The sequence below is a fragment of the Centruroides vittatus genome, unplaced genomic scaffold, assembly GCF_030686945.1.
Source record: "Centruroides vittatus isolate TY-2023 unplaced genomic scaffold, ASM3068694v2 contig_879, whole genome shotgun sequence".
Lineage (NCBI taxonomy): Eukaryota > Metazoa > Arthropoda > Arachnida > Scorpiones > Buthidae > Centruroides > Centruroides vittatus.
In genome coordinates this window covers 1,792,218-1,818,786 of record NW_027122571.1, presented here as the reverse complement: position 1 = coordinate 1,818,786, position 26,569 = coordinate 1,792,218, and the positions used below count along the sequence as shown (strand labels likewise).

Here is a 26,569-nt window from a genome sequence, read left to right as displayed (position 1 = left end):
ATATTTTTTTAAAATTTACAATGTATATCATGTTAAGAATGATCAAACTCCATAATTTTTACAATTTTTATTATTTTAGTTTTTTAATTAAAGAAGAAATAGATATTTACAACAATATATAATGATTTATATTTTAAATGAAACTTTTAAAGTGAAATCACAAACACTATAATAAAATCAAATTTTTTGAGTACAAAGGTAACTTTATTTTGTTATACTGAAATTACAGCATTGCAGGCATGAAAAGCACTCAGCAAAAACAAGCCTTTTCAGCATATATTAAGAGACTTTTGTAGCCAGTTTCCTGCTTCTAAACTCTGTGTAACAGACATTACTAAAAACTCCTATACTCTCAGCCTTGTTATAGGTGTGATTGACAGCCATTGGGAGCCAATGTTATTTTGTGACGTCAGCTAAGCATAGCAAACCTGTATGTTGCGACTTAGTAGTAGTTGTCCGACATGAATTGAAATACTTTACTAATACAAAAGTATATAATTTTCTTTTGATTAATAGATCTGATTGAGTGATTTATTTTTCTATTGAATGTTTCAACATATATCTAAATTCCTCTAATTTTTATTATTTATTAATTTTCTTACAATAACCTATTGACCAAATAACGACAACTCTTTACTTTGAGCAACATCGGTCTTTCTTAGAAAGGCCGAGCAATTCATTAGAAGTCCCTTAGGTTAGCATATTGATTTACATGCTATTACTTTGTCTCCCTTTATCGAGATGGAAAAAGTTCTTTAGCATCGGATGGCACGTAAACACTTGCTGGCAGTGGAAGCTCAAATTGGAGAGACTTTCTACTTCACTTATCTCTTTACTTCACTTTATAAATATTTATATGTATATATATATATATGTATGTATATATATTTATATACAGTATATATATTTTTGTGATATCTAACTCCATGATCTGACATCTTACTAAAACACAAGACCCTCCACTTCAAATATTTGGGTCTTTTGTCCTCAGAGGATATGCTATGTGCACAGAACAGTTTTGTGGGTCCATATCCAGCCGACCCTGATAATTATATGTATATTTCTTTATATAATATATAATACATTGGAAAATACAAAAATAAATTCACTAAATGAACTTTTATATTATTATTATTATTATTATTATTATTATTATATGATCAACACAGGTAATAATTTTTCTTATTTATGCGCTTTATAAAGGCAAAAAATTCCATGACATTCTTAAGTGTACTTCTAGTACACTTTGCAATATTTACAGCTAATCTTCTCTTTAGATACAATTACTTAAATTACAAGAAAAAGATATGTAATTATATTTCTGTTATTAAAAAGTTTACACATTTTATTAATATCACATCATTTTTTTGATAAATAATACACGTTTCACATTTAGTCAATAATTTTACAATTTACTGCACTAATATAACCATTTTGACAAAATATTTCTTATAAACAACTGACTAGCCATCTGTTCAGTGGATACTATTGAACTTTTTCCATCCTATTGATTCTGAGACACAAAAATTCCATTCCCTCAGCAAACCAAATCACCGATCATCTGGCAATGGATTAAAAAATTTCGTTACACCATTTTTTACCCAAGAATAGACTGGCACCTTTTAAAGTGGTATTAACAGTGAATTGAATTACATTTCGACATATTGAATCCCTTTTTTTTTTTTTTATAGAAAGTTTATACAACAAAGTCTAATTCTAATAATTACATTACAAAGAGTATTTGATTTAATATTAAGTATATATTAAGTTTTTAGCCTTAACTATAATTTTTGTACACTAAAAATCAATTCATTAACATTATAACATAAACTAAAGGACAGTTCAGTTTTCCTGGATTCATCAAAAAATATAACGGTGCACAAACATTTAGACTTTGTTGCTAAACATAGGGATGAGGTAATGAGAGCTACTTCTACTTTATACTCTCATATACACAAATTTTCTTGTTAATATTTCATACAAAAATGTGCAGAATATGATAAAACATGGCCAGTTTATTAAGATTTATTTAACAAACATTTTTTAAATCACTTTTAAAGATAGTAATACTTTGACTTGACCTAAAACAAGCTAACTTTTGTCATAATTTGATATCAAACCTAATGAATACACAAGAAACAGTCGAATAACACAGGACATAACGATATGGACCATTTAAAATAAGAACATAATTTCATTATATTGAGAACAGTTTTCTCGTGTTTAACACCCTAAATACATAACAATTTTCTACACAGAAGATGGATGGCAAACCACAGAAGGAACTTTGTTCATCACAGATTGTAATATATGCTACAATGCATGGAATCTACAGATATTCTACAGTGATTTCTAATCTAATCTTAACTATAGTACTGTGAATAGGCACCAAAATGAATACAATCACAAAATCAGACAACAAACACTCTTGGAGGTCAGCTGATATAATGTGACCTTTCTATAAAATATCATTAGGACATGATATCAAGCAAGAACACTTTAAGGGAAAAATCACTTTTGTATTAATGCTGCACTCAAAAGTATTTTAGTTATTCATGCAATATGTGATTCTTTACCAGTAAAGCTCAGCAATACATTTAGCACCAACTTACTATAATCCATTTGGTCATTCCACTTATATTAACAAATATATGCAAACATATTAGTTTTGGTTATTTTTATTTTTATATATATATATATATATAGATACTTTTTTCCAGAATGGAAAAGCAGCAGATTGCTTAACATATTTTAGCATAGAATATCATATTTATATTGTAGCTATATATATATATTTTAAGTAAGAAAAGTTATCACAAAGATTGCATTTCCACTGCTTCTGAGAATATATTTTATTTGGGCTAAGTAAATCTATTAGAATTTGAATTAATGTCATTAAGGCCTTCTGTGACTTGGGATTAAATATCTCTTCTTGAACCAATACAATAGAAATAAAATATACTTATAAATAGACTTACTGTTATGAATTAAACGATTTTAATATTTTCGGAAGCAATGGAACATATTGTGTGCTGGTTCTTTCACTAATTTCTTTTAGCAAGAGTCTTACTACCAGTGGTCCAAACAATTTCATTATTATTCAATCTCTCAGAGAAAAATGTTTAAGCATGATTAAATTGCATGTGTTTTTCCATTTTTAAAAAGTATGGTGTAACATAATTGCCAAGAGGTTGTTTCAGTCATCAGCATAATTAGTATAAGGCTATTAATTTATGGAATAAAAACTGCAGGAAATGTCAATATTAACCCAAAAAATGCATTTATAAAACAAAAAACTACACACTTGTTTTTGTTCCAGAAAGAAATTACAGCAGCATAGGAATGCAGCAGCAACCTAAAGCTAAACCAAATGCTTGAATTGATAATTATGGGGCATGTTTACCAAGATTATTAATTCAAGCCTTTTGGCTCTTAGATCCTATAACGGAATGTTATTAAGAGTCAAACTAGTTATATTAATTATAAAATAATTTTCATTCATAAGAAAGGTTATATGCTTAGTAATGATTATGCTAAAATATCAGCATGTTAACATATAGTTATTGTTATATATATATATATATATATATGAACAATATTTCACAATAAATATTGTGTATAATTCAATGGATACTTAATCTCAATAAAATCAAATAGTTTTATACATTTTTTTTTAACAAAGTACTTACATCTAATATTCAATAGTTAATAATTATGCTGCATGACTGACATTTGATCATAAAAGACAGGATGAAACTTTGAAATTGGCAGGCAACATGCAAATACAAATAAATTACTGTTGGTTTTTCTTGTTTCACAAACATCAAGCAACATCAAGCAATGACACGGCAGTTATTTCGTTCCAAAAATTTTGTACAATCGACTCACTAATGCATGCAATCACCTGAAAATATAAGTTGCCACCATGATTTATAACATTTTTTTTTTGTTTTGCTATAAAAATTTAATTTTCAATATTAATAGAATTATTGTGGTGACAACAATGGAAAATGCTAAATTACTGTATTAGGATTTACAAAGATATGCATGTAATAAAAACAACAATACTTATAAAACAATGTTATTAAAAATATCATTTTCCAATAAACCATAACATTGTTCCATCAGCACCTATAAATGATTCAGTCAAATCTTTTTCATTCCATAAAATAGCTGCTGACATTCTTGATAACCTCTGTTGACAATGACATAGATATCTGAAATATTACAAGATGTTTTCTCACTGTTACCAAAGATTTTTCCCATTTCAATGGGGTATCTTGCATAGACTGTACAAAACGAGGTGTAAGTGATTTGTATCACAAAGAAATGGATGTTAGGTAACGAAAGTTGAAATTTGAGAGTGCAGCAAAGAAATTCAATATCAATTTGATAACTTTGTCTTCTGGTCTTGGAATACAGGATGACAGTTGCTTGATGCATTGTTTAAACTTTTTCCATTCTGGCTTGTTACCATTGTGGATCATTTGTCCCAAAAGTCTTCAAGCTCATCCACAGACTAGACATTCAGTAACACAAGGAATGCCTTCTCCAACTGTTTATATTTATGTCAAAGGCATGATTTGTCTTATCACAGAAACAATTAGTTGTTTTTTTTTATTTTTTTTATTTTTTGTCATGCCTTGTGTTCCCCTTTCCCATCATTCGTAAGACGTCCCTTGCTAGCACCCTTTAATCTGGGTGTAAGAAATAGTAAGGGCACATGATAACTTTTTCAGAGGTGGGTATATTTTTCTTCAGTATTTTTTATATTCACCTCCTTTACTTATCTGAAATTTACAAAACAATTTTATTAAACATTTATTATTATTAAAAATAAATTATTAAAGATAATGTTTAAATGTATATATCATTACATTTTAAGCCATTGACAAAAATTCATTTTAGATACAAAATAAAATAAATTGCTAGCATTTTTGATTAATAATAGTGAGAAAACTGTATTTCATATTTAAATTGAATATATTACATAGCTTTTGCAAAATTAGAATGTGATTTGTATAAAAACATGCAAAATAGCAAAAAATAATTAAAGACCTTGGCACAAGAATATTAACTAAGTTTTTCTGGGAAAAACACTCTAAGTTTTGAATTTGTCCTGTATTTAGGGCAGGTTAGAGGTTGATAGGCTAGTCAATGAGAAATTATGGATCATAAGACCGAAAATAATATTTACTCTGTGTGAGTTAAAATTCAATAAAGAAATATGTTCTTGCTTTAGGACTTCAATTTTATTTATAATTATATAACTTTCAAAATTTTAAATAACAAATTTGTTATATCTTAGAAAATTTTGAAGCAGCGGCTGTCCATAAATGATGTCTACACAGGAACTTTGGCATAATATAATTGGAAATTCAAATAGATTTTGTATTTAAATTTCAGTACTGACAAATATCTGTTAACAAATAGCTAATTAATAAAGTTCTGAATTATGTAAATATAGGAAAAAATCATCAGTGACTGTCCAGTTTCGACTGTACAAATGGATGTTAGGTTCTAGAAGTTAAAATTTGAATGCAACAAACAATTTCCAAAATAAACTTTAATCTATTGCAACATTTTCCAAACAGATTTTATGGATATTTACCGTATTTTACGGACTATAAGACGCATTTTTTTCTTCGAAAAATTGCCTCCAAAATTCAGGTGCGTCTTATAGTCCGTAGCAGCTTATATGTATTTTATATGTATTTTTTTTTTTAAAAATGCTTAAAAATTAAAGTGCGTCTTATAGTCTGTAGCGTCTTATAGTCCGTAAAATACGGTATTTGGTTTATACTGAAGATTGAACAGCTTTTGGAAAAATATAAACCAATTTGAATTTCTGATTAAAAATAAGAACTTAACCAGTATATTTAAGTTTAAAATGTCTTGATATTGTAAAGAAAATGGTTAGTCTTATAATATTTTTCCATTACACAATAGAATTTTCTCTAAATATTTAGTCAATTATTATGAGCACTAAAATTCTGTGTACATGTAGTATTTCAGTTTTGATATACATACGTATTAGCATAATTGTCAACTAGATCATTTATGGAGTTGTGCAATTAATTTTTCTTATAAACTTTTGTGGCAAATAACATTACATCTTTCGAATTAAAATATTTAAATGAATGATGAAGACTTATAATTTACTACTCTTTTAGAATATAAATATAATCTCATCTATTATTTAATACGCCATTTGTCAGAATTAAAATTAAACATTTAAAATAATTTCAAAATCATTAGCAGAGATAAGATTATCTCTGCTAAATAAACAATATTGCAACAAGTAATGTTGTTAATTTATATATTTCTAATTCACTGTAAACAGTTTTATGTGGCAGTATCTGTTCTGTAATGCCAACGGCTACAATAACGTTATCTTAAATGATTATCAAAATATAAAAACTAGTCATACTTTAAAACATTATGAATAGAGATTTTTTTCATGTAAATATGTCTTGTGTGTTAATATTTCTATTTTATATGTTGCAATATAAAGTGTCTTGTATCTATAGAATTATATTTAAGCAATGGATAGATAAGACATTAGCACTAAAAAAATTATTTGATTATCTAACTTTACCACTCATCTAATAAGTACTGTAAATCTAAGGGTAAAGTGAGTCTAGATCTGAATGATAGTAAACAAAGATCTGATATCCATTATATAAAGTCATGTTATTCCATTCCATTAGTAGCATGGTTGCTCAGCTACAGTGGTGGACTAGCCCATCAGAAAATTGGACATTTCCTGATGGGCCATTTCCATTTGCTCAGTGGCTATTCTTTGTTTTAATGTGCAGTATAATTCACTTGAGAAAAATAAATTAATAAACAAATTAAAGTACTGACTGTTATATTTAATTAAAAAATGTCTTATTCTAATTCAGTACATCCTTATGAACAGATGTCTGGCTCATGGCAAACACAGTCTATTACTTTAAATTTAAAAGTGACTGATCCTGATTTGGACATGAGGTGATGTGAAATGGCTCTAGAGAACTGACATTTGGCCTGCTGTGATGTGTATTTTGTAACTTCTAATTTGAAAATATCTGATTACAATTTGAGCTGTAAGCCAACATGATTTTTTTTTTTTTAGTCTTTCTGTCCTGTGGGCACTGTGAGTGCCTTTTTTTCACTCTTTGTGAGTTCGTCCAGACCCACAATGAGGGCGACCAAATGGTGAGGTATAAAGCCCAATGTATCCCGATCAGATTGCTTCCTGAAAAATTCCTGGGGTTTTTGACCACCAAGCCTATTGGGATATATTCTTGGACTGAAATTTGTTGCAAGTCTGATGCTGCTCAGCTACTCCAGCTTTCTTATGTTTGTTTTCATTTAATTCCATTAGTTTTATTAGATTATTTCTAATAAGCAATTTGTATATTTTTAATTAATACTAATCAAATAAAAATAAGTTTAAAGTTTACTAATATATTACAGCTAATATAAATGATTGTAGTAATGAATTCACATATTGAAATATGAATTATTAAATAACAATTTTCAAAAGAAGAATGAAGATTTTTACATTATGAAAAATTTTTTATAATAGGAACAAAAATATAAATACTGTAGCTAGTCTAATGTAAATTTTACATTAAAACATCTATTAAGTTGAATTTATTTTAATTTTGATGCTGTCAAATATATAATTTCTAAGCAAAGATTAAAAATTTTAAATTTTCTCAACAACGTTTTAGTAGATACTTATAAGCAAAGCCAAATATTATAAAATATTTTGTATATACAGTATTATAGAATAAGAAATGTATCTTTAATTGATTCACTTGATATATGTCTGAATCTGTGGCATCAGATACTCTGTAGAAAATTGCTAGTGCTAGAACTGAAATAAAACCACAAGGTTTCGTTCATAACTGCATACCTGCACCTCTGTAGCAACCATTGAAGACTAGTATAGAGTTTAGAAAATATCATCTCAAACATTAAAGTGTTGGTTTTTGCTTTGCTTCCATTAGTTCATTGTAATTAAAATAAGTGAAATGAAAGAACAGAATACCAAAACAGAACCTCCAAAATTTCACAAATGGAGAAAACAGAAATGGCTACTGAACAATAAAAATTTTTTTATTTTATTGCTTCATTGGTTTCATTTTATTTGATAAGGTAATTCTAATTGATTGAATTCTTCTTATGAATAAAATAAATGATAATACTTCTAAAGTTTATTTTAGAATTTATTATTATCCATTTAATTTTTTTCATGTCCATAATATTTAATGGGCTTCAGAATTGATTCACATATGAACAGCCTTATATGGCTTTACCATGTAAGGCTTTTATATGGAATATCATCTTGTTGTATTGTAATGGTCAGAGTATCCAACAGGATACTGAAATTCTATTTCCTTTATCCAATTATTGTTTAGAAAATGTTATGTTAAAATTTATTTTACTGTTGTCTTATAACTCAAATTCATCGTTTAATAACTTAAGTTTTATATGAATGGCATCATCATTAGTTTTGATTTCATTAGTAAAGTGGTGAAAAGCAATGCTGTTATATATAAACAAGAAATAATATGTATTCAAACGACCCAGACAAAAGTATTTTATCTGGGTCGTTTGAATTGTTCTTATGTATTGTCAGGAGTAAAGATGAATAGCAGTAGGAAAAGCAAAGCTTTTGAATTGAATTCCAAAATTACACGGGAACACAATATATGTTTTAATTAATTCCTATGTGAAAACAGATGTTTATTTGGAAATCAGAATTCGGAGAAACTTGTAAGTGTAATCGATGAAGAGTGAATTCGACCGTTAAGAATTGGCAAAAAAGGTTCCCAAATGTCCAGCTTTACATGAACAAATTATGTTGTCGATTTTACAGATTTTTGCTGGACAATGTGTGCATTTACGTGCATTTGATATTTTACTTTTGATTAAATGAAATAAAATCAGAATTGTATTAATAAATCTAATTTCCTTTATTTTGACCTTGAAAATCACACCTCGTCCTATATGCGAGATTGTCTTATATTCGAGTAAATACGATATATTAGTCATTAAAATTCATTTTAGATTCTTTTCATTACTATATAGCCCATTAGCATTGAAATCAAGCCAGGTATTTTAATTGACATCAGACTGACTAACCACTCATCAAAAATGGTCTTGAAAAGTTCATCTTTCATTAGACATATTATAAATTTATAATAATAATAAATTCTAAAATAAATATGAAAAAATTAGATAGAAAAACTTTAATGTTGATGACATCCATCGACTGCTCACTTCTAAATAGTTATGAAAGAATTATCAAAACATATCAAGTTCAAGTAGGAATATCTAATAATAAAAAAATGTGGATTGATGTACAAAAAATGAACAGAAGAGAACCAAAGACAAGGTATATGCATACATGTCTTTGATCGTTTGAGAAAAATTGCAATGGCAGATGAATGCCATTGGTATGCAAAGTTTTTTCATATTTTCTAAAGAATTTTTGGTTAAGTTTACACAAAGGAGAAAAGCAGTTTGATGTTTCTAACTACAAGTTAAAATTGGAAGATAACCTCCTGCACCATCACAAAGTCTACATGAAATTACATTTCTCATTTATTCTAAATAAGTTATCCGGATTATTTCATCATTTTGTATATCAGAATCTGATTACAAGTTACGTCAATGTATAACCAAAACATCAATTGATTTTTTATTTTTGACCTAATTCTGAATTCAAATATAAAATTATAAATATTTTAAAAATTTGAGAAAATATATACGCCTAACTCTTTTTTTTTTTACACGATTTTGAAATAACACGGTCAAAGAAAAAACATCTGACAGGATTTGAAAAATATAAAAAATTATCATCAATGTGAGCAAATGAAACAAAAGGAAGATAGAGTTAATGAAGAGTAATTTATTAGTTCAAGTAAGGTTTTTGAAGTGTCATTAGCTCATAATGTTTTCATCTGAGTGCAGTGCATAGGTCATGCTAATTAGGTGTATTAAAGAATAAAAAGGTAAAAATGATTTTTTTACAAGTTTGTGGTATGTCTAATTAAAATATTTTAATTATAATTTTTATGGTAGATTACGAGTTTAAAATGTCTAAAATTAGAAAGGAAAGAAAAAGAAAAGCAATTTCACTAGAACAAAAATTAAAATCTTGCGACCACCTTGCAAATGGTGAAGGCTCAACATCTGTGGGCAAAAGTTTTGGCTTAAACAGAAAGATGAAGACTGCAGATCAAAACTTAGCTCAAAAATGTCATTATACAGTAGAGTTTCGAAAAAATCTTAGAAAAAATGAAAAATTTTTTTATGCTTTGGATTGAGGATTTAGTGCAAAAGAGGGTGTCTGTGGATGGTAATATTATAAAGCGGAAGGCACTAAAATTTATAAAAATAAAAAACTACAAGAATCAGAACCATCAACAAGTCTTGGAGCAACTCAAGGTAAAAAGAAGGAATTTTCTGTTAGTGAAAGATGGCTAACAGGATTTTTAAAAAAGAAAGCATTTCACAATATTAAAATTAAAGGGAAATTTCATCTGTTGATAAAAACACTGCCTAGAACTTTCCAGAAAAACTGGCCAAAATAAGAGAGGGTTAATTTATATGCCTCTACGTCCTTATATTCAATTTGTTATATATTTTGTCTATGAGGACTTATCCTAAGACCCTCTAGGCTAAGTCCTCATAGACAAAATATATAACTAATAAGAGAAGGTGGTTTGTTCCTGACCACACTGGCAAAACAGGTGTACACTGGAAAACTTTTGTCGCTATTTTACACTTTTTTTGAATGAAATATAGTTATTTATTTCATATTACATGGTTTTGGTATATATATATATTCAAAAATATACTAATTATAATGTTACATAAATATTAAATCTTAAAAAATTTATTTATTTTTAATACTTACCTATACCAATAATAGCACTAATCTTGTTTAAATGGCCAACTTAAAATCTTGGCAGACTTGCAGGGTGTCCGGTAACTAATTAATAAATAAATAGATATTTAATAATTTGAAAAATTTTAATACTTTTAAATTGTAAAGAATTTAACTCACATGACACAGGCACAAAGGGTTGCTGCACTTGCAAGGCCAAAGCCTGCTGCACATAAGTAGTACCACTTGGCTGATAGACTGGGAGGCCATTTTTATCTAGAGCTGGACGTTTCGTGTAAGGAACCATTCCAGGAAAAGCCTAACAAAAAATGTTTGTTGATATTAAATTCAAAATACATATTTGAAATCTCTTTTTATAAAACAAAAAATTTTGATAAAATGATTCAAATTGTTTGCAAAAATTTAATTAATGAAAATTAATTTGTTAATTATAAATTCAAATATATAATAACTTAATTCTTATTTATTAAAATTTTTTAGAAAATAAATAATTTTAAATTGGAAGAATCATTTGTTAAAGAAGAAAATTATAAAATAACTGCCATAATTTGCATTAAGCATATATATATATACATAATACTTTGTTATTTATTGTAATTCTTTTTAATTATTTTCTTCTTTAATTTTTTGTGATATGAACAAATTTAGCACAAGCATATTTGACTATCAAAAAAAAAACATGCAAGAGATTCAAATATAAAATTTAAAAAGTTATTCTAAATTGAAAATGATATTGTCACTAAAAATTATTGTCTTTACAATGTCAAATTAATAATTGTGATTATTAACAAGTGCAGACAAGTGGAAACATGTTTAATTCAATAAATTTACATGAGATGTTATTGACATGTAACTGATATAGGTATAAGCTCTTATCCCAAATAATTAAGTTGACTTATTAATAAAAATTCTTAAATAAATAGTAAAAATATCACAAAGATTTTATTATTTGGTTGTGCACTTAAATTTTTTTCTTCTAATTATTAAAAGCTTCAATAGATTTAACAAAATTTTAAAAACTTTGAAATTCAATATTTACATATTAACAATTACGTAATTTTGAAAAATTTTAGTTAAATTTCTTTCTGTTCCTGAATGACAGTTTCTATAATAACTTGCAAATATGTTAAATTTAAAATCCATACTATAATTTCCATTTAAAATTTTTAGCAAATAATCATTCCAAATATCAAATTACAGAGTTCTATATTAAAAAAAAAGCTAACAGAACTTTGTAATATATTCCAGTTTCAATTGTATGCAGTGTATGAGATCATGCATTCTCTAAACTGATCATGACAACAGAAAATGGGAGGTGAAAAGTATGGTGCAAATACTTAAGCTAAAGAACAGTATAAGAGAGACAGGTGGGAATAGGCCTACCAGAGCAGCTGTGTTAGCTCTTGTTTGAGCAGCCTTTAGCTGTGCCTGCAAATGTGGCGGGGGATGGTAGTAGCGACACTGATCCCGCGTGCAGCGACCCTTCACGTAGTCCATGCACACTGTCACCATACCTTCTGTACTGTCAATGGTCACGTGGTCGGGTGGGTGAGCGAAGCGGCACACAGTATCGGCACGCTTGCAGTTACCACGCCGATACTCCCGACATACCTGCACGGGGAAGAGCAAGAAAAGCAGGCCAAAGTTAGGACAAGCAGCCACAGATAGAGAAAAGGGTAGGAGCTGTGCAGGAGATGCTATGGGAATGGGTATGGACAAGAGATCGTTGCAGATCTAAAGCTGGGCCAGAAGCTGTGCTAAAGAGGAATTCACATTTAAACAGATATCCTTACCTCAGCATCACATTATAGCGTACTGATAATTTACTAATCTTTCATTTTTTCCTAACACTTTTATAATATTTTTAAAAAATAACTGGATTTGGGAATAGATCTGTGTTAGAATTTTCAAATTTTGGCATGTGTTAATTTAATTAATCAGAAAATTTAATGGAATGTCAATGTCAGTGAAATATTTAACAAGATATATAAATTGTAACTACCATGTGAATTTAGAAACTATAAAATAAATTTTCATAAATTTATGACCACAAATAAAGTTTATGGTAAAAAATGCATGCCAATTATCAAAAAATTGAATCATATTGCATGCATATTGGATTTTAATGAATGATACATAAATATAAAGGACAATTTAGTTTGAGATATTCTAATTGTTAAGTGGAGAAGAAGCATCAGAAATTGATTAAGTTTAGCCATTAAAGAAGATATATTATTTTATTAGAGGCAGAATAAAAAAAAAGGCAGAAAGATAAGTAAGCATCTGTGCATGTATTGATTATTGTTAAAGTAAATGAGTTATTTAAATATCATTATACTGTTCAATTCATTTGCATTTTTAAACAATCACAAAACTCAGATGTACAGTACAAAGTTTAACTATAATAAAATACTGCAAAGCAATCATTAAAATAATCACTTTTATCATTATTGAAATTTTATTTTAATCAATTATACATAATAATTTACAGAATTTTTTTTTATTTAGTTGATAATTTTAGATCTAAATGATTATGATTCAAAGATAATCATCATAAAAGTTTAAGCAGTTATCTTTCTTTTTCTTTTTAACATAAAATGTTGCATTAAGTTTAGAAAACTGTAAAAGAGCTTGATACTACACCAAATATAAAGATGGCATTTCATTTTTATATCAAATTAGAATTATCAGAATTGACGTTACTTTTAACTGGATTTAACAAATAAATCCAAAGCATAAATATTATCATTAATAAATTACAGTTTTTCTGATAATCTCAATTTGTGAAAAGAACCTTTTTAACTATTATTATTTTCTTACGATGCATATTTTAAATTTATACTAACACGTATTGATGCTTTACGCTAGAAGTATAAAGTAATTTTATGCAGCAGAATTTTTTGAATTGTTACAAAATACATTTATTTCTCCAGATGATTGTAATTTTCAAAAGATTTTTTTAAGCTTTCTAATAAAGTATTGCGAAGTAAGTACGAAGATCTTTTTATTTTGTTATATACATGCACAGATTAAAATGAGATATGAATTTATTATTTATTTAACAGAATTTTAATCAAACATTGTTATGTTTTTAAATTTATTCCCATAATTTCCAGCCATAAAATTTCTTTCTAAAGAAAATTTTGTAGTTAAATATTTAAATAAATTAATAAATCAGATTGAAGCAAATTGCAAAAACTTCTTAAATTTGCTTTTTTCTTTTATTTTAAATCGATTTTAGAAATACCAAAGTTTCTTTTATCTACAGCTATAAAAATCACAAAATAAAAAAAAATCTTTACAAGGTAAAAAATTAATGAAGCATATTGCACAGCTCCTTCCCTCAATCAGAATAACTTTAAAATTGAAATAATTATTTCTATATTCATTGACTAATCCTGAAATATCTTTCAAATAAATTTTAAATTATCTTGAATTTATACATATTTTGATCATAATTATAATTTTAATAGTAAATTAATATTAAAAATTTTTTGGTTCTAAACAAGCCAATTCTTAAGTTAAGATCTTTCTTACAATATAATTATAAACAAATTACTTTTAAAAATCATCTTTTTAAACCAATTAATTAATTAATTTATATTATTGTTTTTGTTGTGAAGGATGTATACATTAATCCAATAATTTTACTGTGGTTAGAAGGAAAGTCAACTACAATACAATTTACATAATAGTTTGGCTTTCCTGTATGACAGGAGGCAATGTAGTAAAGACGGCTTTACAGGTGCAATTGTATGTTAAATACGTCGGAAATGAGAATATCTACTTTAATATATTCTATGGATAGAAAATATAGTCAGATAGAAAGATCTTGCCCTGATAAAATAGAAAAAATTATCCCAAATTCATGCATCATCCATTTTAGAAAATTCAAAAAATGCCTAGTTTTCTTATGAATAAAAATTATTTTAATTTTAATTAAACTAGTGAATGTTTTATTACATGTGAATGTTTTATTAAATTGTTCTGAGTTATAAAAATAAATATTTATTAAACGAAAATATAAAACAATTTCTCACCTCCAGTCGATCAGCCCGAGGTAGCTTATGAGCAGCCACCAGAGAGGTAGGAACAACACTAAGTGGTGTGGCCATAACATCAGCAGGAACCATTCCAGGCATGACAGGACTTGGGGTCAAGTAGGGACCGTAGGAGGACGATGTTGCAATAGATGGCAGGCTAGTCATGTAAGGATTGGTCGTGGCCTGAAATCATAATACAATTTTATCTTTAATTGTTCATTTCAAATAGAAACCAGCTTTAATTGAATATGATTATTTCTTAATTGAAAAACAATCAAATAATTAATAATTTACTCTTTTAGGCATTCTCTGTAAACATCTTTTTATGAATGTAAAATGAATAAAAGTATTACAATTTTTTTAATAAAAAGGTCAAAGGAATAAAGTCAAACTTTAAAGCATTCATTTATATTATTTAAAAGTTTGACTTTATCCATAATCTGTTATAATAAATATCTTTGTGGAAAGTTGAAATGAAAACAAAGTTTATACAGATTCCCAAATTACATATGCCATAATTATTTCTTAGGTATTGGAAGATAAAAGCTTTTAATAATAATAGATATTGTTTTAATTATTACTTATTTAATATAAATTTTCAAAGAGAGTAAATATATAACAATGTTAATCTAAAAATAAGATATGTTATCCAATTACTGGAACATTTTGATGATATAAATCATTGATGTTTTTGCTTATAAAAGTGGAAAAACAATATTTTACAATATCAAACACAACTCTGTTTTATGATTTAAGATGTTATTTCTTTTATGACAGATTGGGTTAATGTATTTTATTGGTATTGCATCATACATGATAAAAAGCAATTCATCTGTAAATTATAAGAGATAACAAATGTGCGGCAAAACAACCTGTCCAGTGAAAAATATTCATTTATTTATAGTAATGCTCGATTTTATTTAATATGTTATTACAATGGTTTATGTAGTTGACTGTGAAGAAGGGATAAGTTTTAACATTTCCCAAGACCTTTCAGACCGAATCTATTCTATGTAATCACACTTTCTATCCGTATGCCATAAATACTTTATTAAAGACACTGTGGTGTATTCCTATTAATAAATAACGATACTTTCTGCCAAGATCGTCAACTTGGGATGTTCTAAAAAAAAAACAAAGGAGAAAAACATTAAAAACCGATGCTGTGTTACCATCACGATTTTGAATACCGCTTCCGTTCTATTTTTGTTCAAAGAAATGCAAAATATTTAATTTGCTCGTGTCTCTGTGTTGTAAAGCTTTAAAGTAATGTATTTATTTATTTTTAAAATCCTGATTTCTTAGATTTATTGCAGTCGTGTGCGAAGACAGTTTTCAAATTTTTATAACTGATAAATCTCAAAGTTGAAAAGCTTTTGTGAATGAGGTTCATTCTTTATTGATGAATTTCAGTGAGTAAATCAAATAATGGAACGTAATTTAACAATTATTTTATAATCGGTATTTATATATTTTCAATTAATTTTATTAGTTAATGGTTCTGAAATGGGCAGAATTAATGGTCTGATGACATTTGGGTCAAAGATATCCACTGGTACTGCAGGTACTGCTTGTTGTTTTCAGATTTTATTGATTAATGTGCATAACTTTTGGACTTGCAAATTTTTTTTTTAACACGCCAGGGCATGCGAATAATTTCATTACCAATACCTGTAAATCAAATGTTTCGTTAAGTAGGCCTATATAACAAACTTCCTCTACAAACTGTCAGAATAACAGATATCAAAGTGATTATTTTTGATTGTGTAAAAGCAAAGTAGACAATCTAATCTCCGTATGGGTAACATTCCCGTGACAGATAGAGTCCAAAGAATAAGGATTTATGTCTATCTGACTTTACTATACTATTTTATAGCGGTCAGTGTGGAGTTAATGACTGCACTCTTTTTCCCCACTCGTCCATTTTGGTCATCAAGGTAAGGATAAAGAGCCCTTGCCCCCCTTTTACGACACGGTAATTACTCCCTCTGGCGGATGTCTAGCGAAGCTTCAGACAAAGTCGTAAAAAGAACAGATACTAAGAATGGCTTTGGGCGGAGAAGGTATCTAATCGTTTGCTTGTGTGAATTGTCTCCTCTCTTATGACTACCAATGTAAACAGCAGAAAAGGATAAGAGAGCACAAGAGTAATATCGAAGACGTGTACACAGCTAAGATTGTCCTGTTATGTCTCGTAAGGGAGCGCAACTTTGCTATTACTTTCTTTTCCTTTCTGTCTTACAGGTGAAATTCAATTTTCTTCCTCGTAATTCTCTCTAATAAGTTTATTTCTAGAAACAGTTTATACATTTTTATAGTTTGCAACATTTGGAAAAACATCTATTGAAAATTTCTCTCTTATTTTATCCGATAAATTATTATTATTAAAAACGGGTTATTACTTTTTATCTGTCAAATTTCTTATTATCTTGAGTTAAAAGAGCGGCCTATCTTGATTTGTTATATACTTACGTTTATCCTATTAAATCATAACTTAATTTTTAAAATAAAAATTTCATTTCACCCCATTCTTTCCAAAGAGAGATGGTCAAATATTTAACAATTTATTCATTTTTATTTGCATTTTCAGATTTTGTATTCTTCAAAATAACAATTTCAATATAATTCGCACTTCATTTACGAAAATTGTTTAATTTTAATTAAATTCATTTCGTTATTCTAATCCGTAGGGGAGAGTAATAAATATTACAACCCGCATTTCAAGAATCGATTAATAGGATCCTAAAATTAGTTTCCTTGGTGGAAAAAGAACCGAATGCCAGGAGTTCTGTCACCATCTCAGATAACTTTGCAACAGTAAAAATTGGGAAAATATCCTTTAAAACATTTGTGAAGGAATCAATACGCTGTCCGCATTCTTCCCTTAATTGACAGATTACTATGTTGGTACTATTATTATTATTATTGTACCTTTGCAGTTACGCTTCATTCATCTTCAGTTAAGCTGACAGTTACGAAATAACGAGACTTAAACCACTTCAAATTATCTTCTTTCAATAGATCTAATTAATCATTAAAGTCCTGAAATTCTTGAAGGCCTGTCACCATAGTAATATAAACAATATTAATGAAATAAATGTTCTATTTTAAGCATTACGTTAGAAAAATTTAACTATTTATCGGGCCATTCGCAGCTTTACAATATATTTTTATTAGATCGTTTTTGGATTTACAAAACAACCTAGCATATCTTGAAGTTCGACTAACTTTCTGACCAGATAACCGGGTGACTAAGCAGTGTACAACCAAATTGACTCTAAATCACGATGGTGAAATGAATTTCTGTACTGTGCATTCGAAATTCTTGAGAATTCCGATATCTCTACATTTATTGTATCTTAAAGCACTACAAACAACACTTAAAGTTGATAACAATAGGTTTATGTATCTAAGAGTTTCAAAGTTTCTACGCTAAATAAACTAAATCGTACTGATTATATATTGTATCCATAAATATTCTTCGATCTTCGAAGAATAGGAGTTTATGACTTTGCAGAAAATCTAAATCAAAACTTCTATAAATGATTGATAAAATTTATTGTATCACTTCTATTTTTGTATGTAATAAATTTTAACAAATTGATTTCTTTTTCCATTCTTTAAGATTGATAGAAAGTGCCCTTTATACATTGGATCTATTACAGAACAGAACGGGAAAGGAAGATTCAAACCAAATTATCCATAAAAAATTTTGAAGGATAGATTCCGAATGGTGCAGATTCGATGGCCCTAAATTTTGATCGTATCACACAAGTCGAGCCAATAGATTGTAAGGTTTGAATCACTTCCGAAATGCTCTCACCTGTTTCCATTGATTGTTAGTAACTGTTTAAATGTGAAACCGATCTATCATTAAACATAAGGACTTGATTATTGAAATTTAATAAATATTCTGTATTCATTATCATAAACTTCAGCAATATTTGTAAAGACTAAACCAAGGCACCATTAATTAGCTCAGTTCAAGTGGAATTGATTAATTGAATAAAATATGAGCGCTAGAAGCTAACCGATTTTATATTTTTCGGGTGTTAGGACGTCCCGCATTATTTAAAATACGTTAAAATTAAAGAAGTGAGAGAGTTTTAGAATTTTGTAATATACGTTTAGATAAATTCTCGGCTGATGCATTTATCATCTCGGCATTCCGCCTCTTGATCCATATTCATTTAAAACTTTAGAGAGTCTATCGAAATAAATGATTAGTGTTTCAGAAAGACACGAGCATAAATTTGAAGTTTTCATCATGAACTATGTTTTTAATAATGTGAAAATCAGTTTAAAAACTATGTAATAAGATAAAGTCAGATATTACAAATAAAATTAGTCCGATGGATAACGTATTCGATTGATTTAATTTGTAAAATCATGGCAGGTAGTCTACAGCTCATTGATCAATTACACTCAATTAATTTCTAATACATAATTGTTTAAACTTTCTAGCACTGTCTACATCAGTGGTTCTCAATCATTTGACTAAGTGGCACATACACAACGTTTAGTATCACACCAACGAACCAGTGTGGCATCAAAGATGCTTACGTATGTATAAAAGTGTCTGCAAATTTTCATTTTTATATGAAAAATTTTAAATATAGTTCTATGTGAAATTTTTCCTATAAGAAATTCGCGGTACACGGTTAAGAAGCACTAGTCTATATATCTGATGCGAAACGATCGACTTATTTTAAATGCGGGTAACAAATTTAAGATCGTTACAACATTTTTGGACATTAAGCTTACAAACTTTTCTGAAATTCGACATTAAATTCACGTTTAATGCATACGCGATAACGAATAAAGCATCCATTTGCCAGGTAGAAAATTTCCCTTCTCTTTCACAGTTTATAAACAGAATTAACAATCTCAGGAATTCTGCGAGATAAAGATTTAAAAATAAAAGAAAAACCTGATAATTATGGTTAAATTATAAAATATCCTAATTATGATTAACGTAATTTCCTATATCATATTTGCAAACATCGCAATATCTTCCGAACAGGCGAAAATATATTAGAGAAAGGTAAATGGTGTTACCACTAGAGTCAAATATGTACTCTGCTCATAGTGAATGCTATGCAAACAACTGAAGCTTCAAAAATTACTCATGATCGAACATTTTGATAAGTATATAGAAGTGAACAGAGCCCAAACAAGCATTTATTTAACTTCTTTGTTAGGAACGTCATCAATAAAAATTTATAATTATTATTTTATAAACAATTTTAATTTAATTTTGTAAATAGTATTTTCAATTTTGTTGTTAACAATTTAGTAATGAAATAATATAGCTTCGTAATGTATCCAAAGCGTAAAAGTGTTAAATACTTCCTCAGCAATATATAATTTTAAGATAAATTTTAATTAAATATTTAATTATTCAGAAATATAGGATGTCCCAAAATAATGTACTCGCTCTTTGACTGACCATTACTAATATATTAAGTTTTGATTTAGGTGTTTATTGACATATATAAAAAAGTTAAATTTAGAAAAATTTAATGGCATTATAGAAAACATTAGTCTTTTCTCCTACCCTAGTAAACTCCTAGTCCCATGGTCGGCAAACTCATTGTTATTAGATACATTGTTATTAACTTAATACATACATACATACAATCTTTAATTAATCAATAAACTTTAATTAAAATTTTAAGTCTTAATTAAACAATAGGTACTGTACATTGAAGAAAACTTGATATAATACTTAATAATGATATTATTTATTGATAAAATTAAATTGTAAGTAAGGTATCCATAAAATTAAATCATGATAATGTCTGACAAACACTAATGTGAACAATGGCATTGCATCTCCTTGGAAAGTTTGGGTAAGTCAGGTTTGTACGTTGTTGTTTTTAATTTTAGGTACGATTCCAGGTTCTCATCAATAAGATGACTTCTCAATTTACTCTTGATAAGGTTCACGCTTAAAAAAGATTGTTCGCATGAATATACAGAACCGAAAAAGGAAAGAACATCAAACGCTATCATATGAGTCAGGAATACTATTCCAGGTGTTAAAAAATCATCATGTCTTCCTTCTCCAGGTCTTTCAAAGCAGACCACTTGTGCTGTGAACTAAGTTCACATTTTCTTTTTCTCTCCAATATTTCCATATTAGCACAAAGGCGTTCAAATTTAGAGCTCCACAATTCTTTGTTTTTTAAATCCAGCAATTGCATTTCAAAGTTGCCAATGTCAATATTAAAGGGAGAAAAATTTAATTCTGTTACAGTAGCATTAAGAGGTTTTCTAACAAAGGCTAACGTCGCTTTGCTGTTTCTGAATTCCTGAAACCCGTTGAGAAAAGCTAACCTCATATTTAAAATTGTTGTTTTGAAATAGCAAATGTTAATATCAGAATTATTTTCTTGGCGATGTTTCAAGAGGCTTGGAAAGTCAATCAAAATTTCTCTTTCAAAATCTTGAGCAAAAAGGGATCATTTGTTTTCGAATGAAATAACTTCTTCTAACATCGAAAAAATTGTATTTCCTCTGTAGTTTACGATTAAGCTTATTTAGATGAGACGTAACGTCTACCATGAAATAAAATTTTTGGATCCACTGATCGTCCGTTAGTTCTGGATAGTGAACATCCTTCTCAAGAAGAAATGCTTTAATTTCTGTTAATAAGGAAGCAAGACGTTTCCTCTTGATACCTTGTTATGCAGCAGATCTGCGTAATCACTCTCCATTTCAACTAAAAATTCTTTAAATTGGCGATGATTAAGAGCCTTAGCTATAATGGAGTTGATAATCTTAGTCACCAATTCCATAACTTTGCAAATTTCTTCTAGAAATGTTTATCGAATGGATATGATGTTTTTCAATGCACTCAATTACAGCATTTGCCATATCCTCTCCACGTGTTTGACCTTTGAGTGGCAATAATCCTAAAAGTTCTTCTTTAGGACCTGTAGATGAAATAAACCGTACAAAAAGTGAAACTTGCGCTGTATCATTTGTCACAAGACTCGTCAACTGCTATTGATAAAGCTGAAACCAATTTAAGATCCTCGACTTGCTGGTTGGTTATATTTGAAAACATTTTCACTGTTTTAGCAGACAATGGTAACTCTTTAATTCTTTTCAGAATATCTTCTTTCTTCTTAAAATCCCGAAATAGCTCTTCGGATGCATTCATAAAACAACTTTTTACGTATTCGCCGTCTGTATATGGTTTTCCTCTCCTAGCGATCTCTCGACTAACCACAAAACTTGCAAACATTTTTGGAAGATTGCATCCAGTAATTAAATACAGAACTCGATTTTTCTTGACTCTTCTGAAGTTCCTCAACTGCTTTCTTCCTTGCATCACCGACAGGATATTTAGTAGTACTAAATGACCCTATTCTACATTGCTAGCCAGGAATGCAAAGTTAGTGACGTTAGCACGAAACCTGACCTCTTTGTTTACGTATAACAGCGTGTGCACGTGTTTAGTTTTCGCTTTAATATTCGTCGAATTTTGTGATGAACGAAGTGATTTATTTTAATATTTCTGTAATTGTTTATTTGACTAAGTTGTCTATAAGATAAGATGATTTAAATATAACTCATTAAATATTTGTGGCAGAGCCGCAGTTTGCCGACCGTGGTCCTAGTCTCTTTCACTGATAAAGAGTGAGTCCCACACATTTTTTGGGTCACCCTTTGAACAAATAAAAATGTATATTAAACAGTTCGATAAATATAACTTACATGTATAAATATTATAAATAATAAAGTTAAAATAAACATTTTTCAATTATTTAGTTATTGTAATGATTTTTATAATTCTAATATCTAACTTTTCAAAGATTTGATTCATAAAAAGGCTACAATAAAGGAGAAATGAAATGAAAGAAAAAAAGAATTCAGTATCTTTGATGTTTAGATTTCTAAATAGTAGAATATAAAATAAACAAATCTCTGAAGAGGTATTAACGTTAATAAAATGGCCAGGAGGATATTTTTTTAAAAAATTCACAAAATAATTGAAGAATGCGCTTTTTATTTTAATGCATTATTCGGTTATTTTGTGATTTTTAAAGGTATTAACTTGTCTTCTATCTCAACATGTTATCAAATCACTTTTATTGTCAGCCAATTGAAATTGGACTGACAATAAAAGAAAATGAAATATTTTTAACCATACAATAAGAATTAATATAAAACCCGCCAACTTAAATGGGAGAAATACGACTGAACAAACCACTTGAAATATTTGTTTTAAAGAAAAAAAAAATTGCAGATATCAAGTCTATATAATGATATTGTTTATTTTTTTTAGCAGAGAACGAAATTTTTATCAAATGTTTTAGAGTAATAATCCCGACAAAAATGGTTCTTGTGTAATTGTCTATTTTTGTCTTCATTGATTAAGTCATTCTCATTGTGGATTAACTTTTTCACTTAAAGTTCTTCATCATTTATAATCGATTGCATTAAAAACTTTGGTACGAAATTTAGTAAATAAATTAAAATTTTTATTTTTATACGTTTTAGTTTGTATAATTATATTTTAAACAAAAACTTTTATAATTATTTTCACATAATTCGAATCTACGAAAGTTTTTCTTTGCCTCTAATTATATATATATAAATTTCTAGTAATTCTGATTTATTCCTCTTCTTCTAAGGAATGTATGTAAATATTAAAACATATTTAAAATTAGTACAGATTTCTAGCAATCTTAGTAATAAAATTACAACAGGAATTTGCAATTTAAAAGATTTCTAAAATAAAAAATAAATAAATAATTGCCACTAAATGCAAATAAGTACAGGAGTTATTTTTCATTATACATGTTCAAACTCTGTTGAAATCTATAAATTCCGTGTCTATTCTTGTCAGAGAAAATTGTCTGTTATATGAAAATATTTTGTAAACAATTATAGATAGATTCATCCTCTCTGTTTTTTTGTTCTGTTCTGTATTTTTTTTTATTCTATAATATCAGCTAAAACAAGATGATTAAAGTGTTTGTGAAGATGATCACAATCGGAATTTTTATTTATACCGGTGGCATACCGCATCTATGATTCATCGTTATCGGAATCGATAAAAATGATAAATCATGACTTATTGCAATTTGTTAACCTAGTTGTATGCTTTGAAACTTTCCGAAACATCAATTAATTGGTAAAAAAGATGAAAATGCACTCCATTAGTCAAAGAATTTTTCTACGAGAAATCATAAATCTATGTAAGTTAGATTACAAATGAATTACGTTTTGATTTTTTTATTTTGCTCAAATATCATCTAAATTTGATCAAAATGAATCACTCGAAAATAAATTTATTGCCCTAAAATTAGCAATTAAATTCAGTTAAGATTTTTATAATATTTGTAAGTAATTTAGTAAAGACCGATACATTATTATACTTTAAATCTGTATAACCTCGGTGGTATAAAACCTATTTAAATCATTTTTTTTTCTTTTTATAAATTTAGAATGAGTTTAAAAATGCGGAACTCAGTTATATAAAAATGATTTTCTGCACCATTTCAATGAATATATTTATATGAAAAAATACAAAAATCAGCTCGAATCGTCGAAGCGGAATTCCATTTCAGCCATAATTTTCCCATTTTTAATTTGCGAAACGTTATATACGTGAAAATAATTAAGATTTTGATACTTTATACGAGAAAACATAATTATTGTAGTCGAATTAACGACAGTAAAGTTGGTTCTATTTGTTTAAAACTTAAAAATATAGGTTTAAAATTTCTTGATCAGAAATCCGAGAAGAAAATAAATTGAAAGACAAGTTAATTTTGATTGATAGTCAGCGGGTTAAAATATGAAATTATATGATAACGAATTTAAATATTCGTTAAACAAATTTTAAAATATTACATTGTTACATCGGTTGATAAATTACCGTCAGTTGTTATGACCTATTTAATAGGACTACCGTTTCGGTGTTTGATTTAGTTATGGATGCAGTCTGTACATGACTGCATCAATTAATCTAACAAAAATTAAACCATGTTCTAAATCTGCATAAAACAGAGCTAGGATATTGTATATTTATTTTTATGTCATTTATTGTATAATATACCATTAGACCTTACGCTATGATATCTTGGATTTAACACGCACCTCGACTTTAAAAAGGAATTCTTAGGCGATAATTAGAAGTAAATATAGTAATTTAAGTTGCTCCCCAATTTAAATTTCGGATATTTTAAAATAAATTAGAGGAGATACATTTTAAAATATTCCATCATATAATATTTTTACTATTTTTTATTATGAATATTTATGAAGTTTATAAATTTATTCATATATCGCGTAATTCAATAAAGAAAAACTTATGAGTAAAATGCTTGTTAAATAAAATTATTAATTTAATATAGAAGACGGATAAAAAATTTCTTCTGATTCAAGACTCGAGGTGAACTTATAGATCCTACATCTTAATATAAATGCCATATCCTCGAATCGTTCACTTCATTGTATATTGAAGTCATAAATACGAATGTGCTTCAGAAATCCTGTGAAATATTACTAAATTATTATGCAATCATTTTGTTAGTGATATTTTACGGAATTTTTCGAAATTCACTCACGTAAGTTGGCATAAAATTCCGGTGAGTTCCGATAAGAAATGACAAGAAATAATCAATTTTAGTAAAGGAATTTTTTCTGCCAGAGTCGAAAATCTTCGAAAATAAAATACAATTCAGGTTTTAAATATTTTGTTATATTTATCAATGTCATTCCTGTCAACAAGTCTACAATTGGACTGCAACCCGCAATTTTGCACGAACTGGTGCAAGGAAGAGGAGTTACAACCTACATTCAATGGTTTTATAATAGAGCTGTCCTATGTCAGATATCAATCAAACTTTTGCTTTATACCCATAGAATATAAAAATAAAATTATTATTTATTGCGAAGAATAGTTTCGAATAGTTTTTATTTTTTTATTTAGGAAAAAAGATTAAAATTTTAAGTATGAACATTCAAGTTAGACAATTGGATGAAACCAAAGTTAATTAACGTTGAAATTATAGTCGATTATATTCGGATACGAAGGGAAAAAAAAGTATTTATTCAATTGCATTTAAAGTATGGCTTTTCTAAGATTTTCATCCTTTAATAACTTTTTCTTATAGGCTTATTTAATTTAGCAAATTAAGTTTTTATTAACTCATTCTTCCGCTCTCAATGCTGAATATAGCGATTGAAATTTATAATAACCTTTCGAAGAAACGGACTCAATTAAAAAGAAACTAATTTCGGTCTATCTACACCACTATCTTACGACAATATTAAAAATCTAATTGGAAATTTGATACCAAGTTAAAGAAATAAAATGCAAGACTCTAAATACGTTCACTCTACTTGCATTCTGATAATTTTAATTAATCAACGAAATTAATATATAATATTCGATCAATAATTAATTAATTTTTATAATTTAATAGCCAATTATTTTTTTTATCGCAATTTGTATAACATAATAACTTCTAGTGTAAAATGTATAAATGCAGGAGTTTGGAAGTGGTATTGATATTTTAAATAGCATTATGTAAATACTTAATGTATCTGTATAATTTATATAATCTGTTCTCAGACAGAATGGAATTAAATGTAA

General features: G+C 27.8%; 1 protein-coding gene across 3 annotated transcripts in view; it reads right to left on the bottom strand.

The window, feature by feature from the left end:
* LOC136983253 (protein muscleblind-like) overlaps window positions 1-26,569 on the bottom strand; it is a 136,504-nt gene that overhangs the window by 8,818 nt on the left and 101,117 nt on the right. Inside the window, exons 4-8 of one of the 3 annotated variants that reach the window (XM_067279956.1) lie at window positions 14,950-15,135; window positions 12,293-12,520; window positions 11,069-11,207; window positions 10,919-10,993; window positions 183-4,790 (exon numbers count right to left, since the gene is read on the bottom strand). In XM_067279956.1, the coding sequence (XP_067136057.1) occupies window positions 10,959-10,993; window positions 11,069-11,207; window positions 12,293-12,520; window positions 14,950-15,135 (588 nt within the window). In that variant the 3' untranslated portion in view covers window positions 183-4,790; window positions 10,919-10,958. Of the gene's footprint in view, window positions 1-182; window positions 4,791-10,918; window positions 10,994-11,068; window positions 11,208-12,292; window positions 12,521-14,949; window positions 15,136-26,569 lie in introns of those variants that run through there. The other 2 variants (XM_067279957.1, XM_067279959.1) reach the window with 2 other exon arrangements.